Source organism: Terrapene carolina, unplaced genomic scaffold (assembly GCF_002925995.2).
Source record: "Terrapene carolina triunguis isolate 2854851 unplaced genomic scaffold, T_m_triunguis-2.0 Scaffold51712, whole genome shotgun sequence".
In the NCBI taxonomy this organism is placed as follows: Eukaryota; Metazoa; Chordata; order Testudines; family Emydidae; genus Terrapene; species Terrapene triunguis.
Genome location: NW_020716063.1, coordinates 1,366 through 3,671, shown reverse-complemented (window position 1 = coordinate 3,671; position 2,306 = coordinate 1,366). Strand labels below are relative to the sequence as shown.

At 66.3% G+C, this 2,306-nt stretch overlaps 1 protein-coding gene across 1 annotated transcript; it reads left to right on the top strand.

Annotated features, from left to right (window-relative positions):
- Nucleotides 1-5: 5 nt before the first annotated feature.
- Nucleotides 6-1,821, top strand: LOC113405947 (metalloproteinase inhibitor 1-like; the record flags this gene model as incomplete). The annotated part of the gene is made up of 4 exons (XM_026647279.1): nt 6-95; nt 292-412; nt 1,045-1,166; nt 1,600-1,821. Coding segments are annotated over 4 exons (555 nt in total), but the record flags the coding sequence as incomplete, so codon positions are not given.
- Nucleotides 1,822-2,306: the final 485 nt, after the last annotated feature.

Sequence of the window (2,306 nt, the reverse complement as noted above, 5' to 3'; positions counted from 1 at the left end):
TGATTCTGGGCAAGTTCGTGGGGGTCACTCCACTGAGCCCCAGCGGCCCCGAGGAGTTCCAGTCCTGGATTCGCTACGAGATCAACGTCACAAAGGTACCTGCCCCCCCAAACACCCCCCTGCTCCCCACAGCCAGCCCCCACCAACCCCCCACTCCCCCTGCCCCGCTCCCCACAGCGCCCCCTGCTGGTCCAGGCCAAGACTGGGGAAGCCAGGAGCTCCCCCCACAGCCAGCCCCCTACCCTGCTCCCCACAGCGCCCCCTGCTGCTCTGACGCGCATCTCCCTGCAGACCTACAAGGGGATCGGGTCACTGGGGGACGTGCTCTTCATTGACTCCTGGGAGGAGGAGAGCCTCTGTGGGTACCGACACCCGGCGCCCCTGGACGGGAAGGAGGAGTACCTCATCATGGGTAAGGCACCCCAGCACCCCGACTCCACCTGGGGCAGCCCCCCACCCTGGGGACTTCCCAATACCCCCCAGGGCCCCCCGACACCCGCCCCCCCCCGGGGGAAATCCCCCCCCCTCTAAGACCCCCCCCCCCCCAGGCAGCGAAGTCCTCCGGACTTCCTTAATCTGGAGTGACTCCCAGCCAGCCGTGTGAACACAGAGGTTTGTCCGCCTGCCCTTCCTCCAAGCCCCCCCGTACATCTTTTCTGCTGAGCGTCCCGTCCCCCCACTCACCCTGGAGATGGCCCCCCCCCATTCAGCCTCCCCCCCGGGTACGGCCCCCCCAAGACACAGCACTCCCCGCCCAGTGGTCCTGTGGGGGGGGGGGGGCGGTGCAGTGCTATGGGGCGCTCTAGGATTCTTTAGAGGGCTCTGTGGGTCCGTGTGGGGCTCTGGGGAGGGGTTCTGGGGGCTCTGTGGGTATGTGGGGGGTGGATGTGGGTCTGTGTGGCTCTGGATTTGTGGGGGGCACTGGGGGGGCTACAGGATCTGGGGGCTTTGTGGGGGGCTAGAGGAGGCTCTGGGGGTCACTGGGGGGGCTTTTGATCACTATGGGGCGTGGTGCCAGCCACTCCCTCTGCCCTCTCCCCCCAGCCAAGCGGCAGGGCAAGCCCCTGATTATCTCATTGTGCTCCTTCGTGCGCCCCTGGGGGAGCGTCTCCCCCAGCCAGCGCCGCGGGGTCAGCCAGGCCTACGGAGAGGGCTGCGCCTGTGAGGTGAGTTCTTGTGGGATGGGAGGCCTGGGGAGCAGGGGCTGGGAGATGGGGGGGGTGAGGGGTCTGGGGAGCAGGGGCTGGGAGATGGGGGTGCTGGGAGAAGGGGGCCTTGGAGGGCTGGGGGTGTCCCTAACCCCACCTCCTTCCCCCCCCAGGTGATGCCTTGTAACATCTGGCCTGGTGGGGGGGCAGAAGTGGGGCTTGGAGGTGCTGGGTCAATGGGGGATGGGCATGTCCCAGGGTGCCCCTCTGCGGGTGGGTGGGGAAATTTATGCAGAGTGGGCGTGTCTCTCTCTAACTCCACCCACTCTCCCCCCCACACAACCATTCCCAGCACACAAGTGGGGGGATGGGGTTCAGGGGGCAAGGTCTATGTGATAAGGGCGGGGTCTGTGGGTGGGCGTGGCTCTCTCTAACCCCACCCCCTCCCCAGGTGGTGTGGTGTCACTCCATGCCGTGCGAGCTGTCGGGCGACACCCAGTGCCCCTGGACCGACGGGCTGCAGGACTGGAACTGGCAGGGGCCCCAGGCCGAGCGCCAGGCCTGCCTGCCCCACCCCAGCCAGGGGGCGCCCCACGGCGCCCACCCCTTCTGCGCCTGGGAGACCCTTGAGGACAGCTTCTCCGAGGCCACAGCCAACTCCCCCGGACTGTGACCCCCCGAAACACCCCCTGACCCCCAGCCTAACCCCCAGAACTGTCACCCCCTCTCCCTTTGTTCCCCCACCCCAGCTCGGGCTCGGTTAAAATGATTTTGCTGAGTTTGATTCTTAAATAAATAAATTGCTGGAACCCAGATCTGCGCTGTCGTCTGCTGGCCCAGGGCTGGGGGGTGTGAGAACCCCTTGCACTGAGCCCCAGGCCGAGCTGCCCCCTGGCACATACCCCAGAGCACCCCCAGGCGCCAATCCCTGGCTGCTCCCCTGTGCCCCAATCCACTGCACCCCCAGGAGTGGAGTTCTCTATGTACAACTCCTGAGATGCAGCCACCTCTGGGGCAGGGCAGCTGCAAACAGACACACGCAACATTACACGGGGACAGCTCTCCTGGGACTGAGATGCAGCCACCTCTGGGGCGGGGTGGCTGAGGAATGGGTGCACATAACACAAAACACCAGCCCAGGTCTGGGCTCCCCTCCCC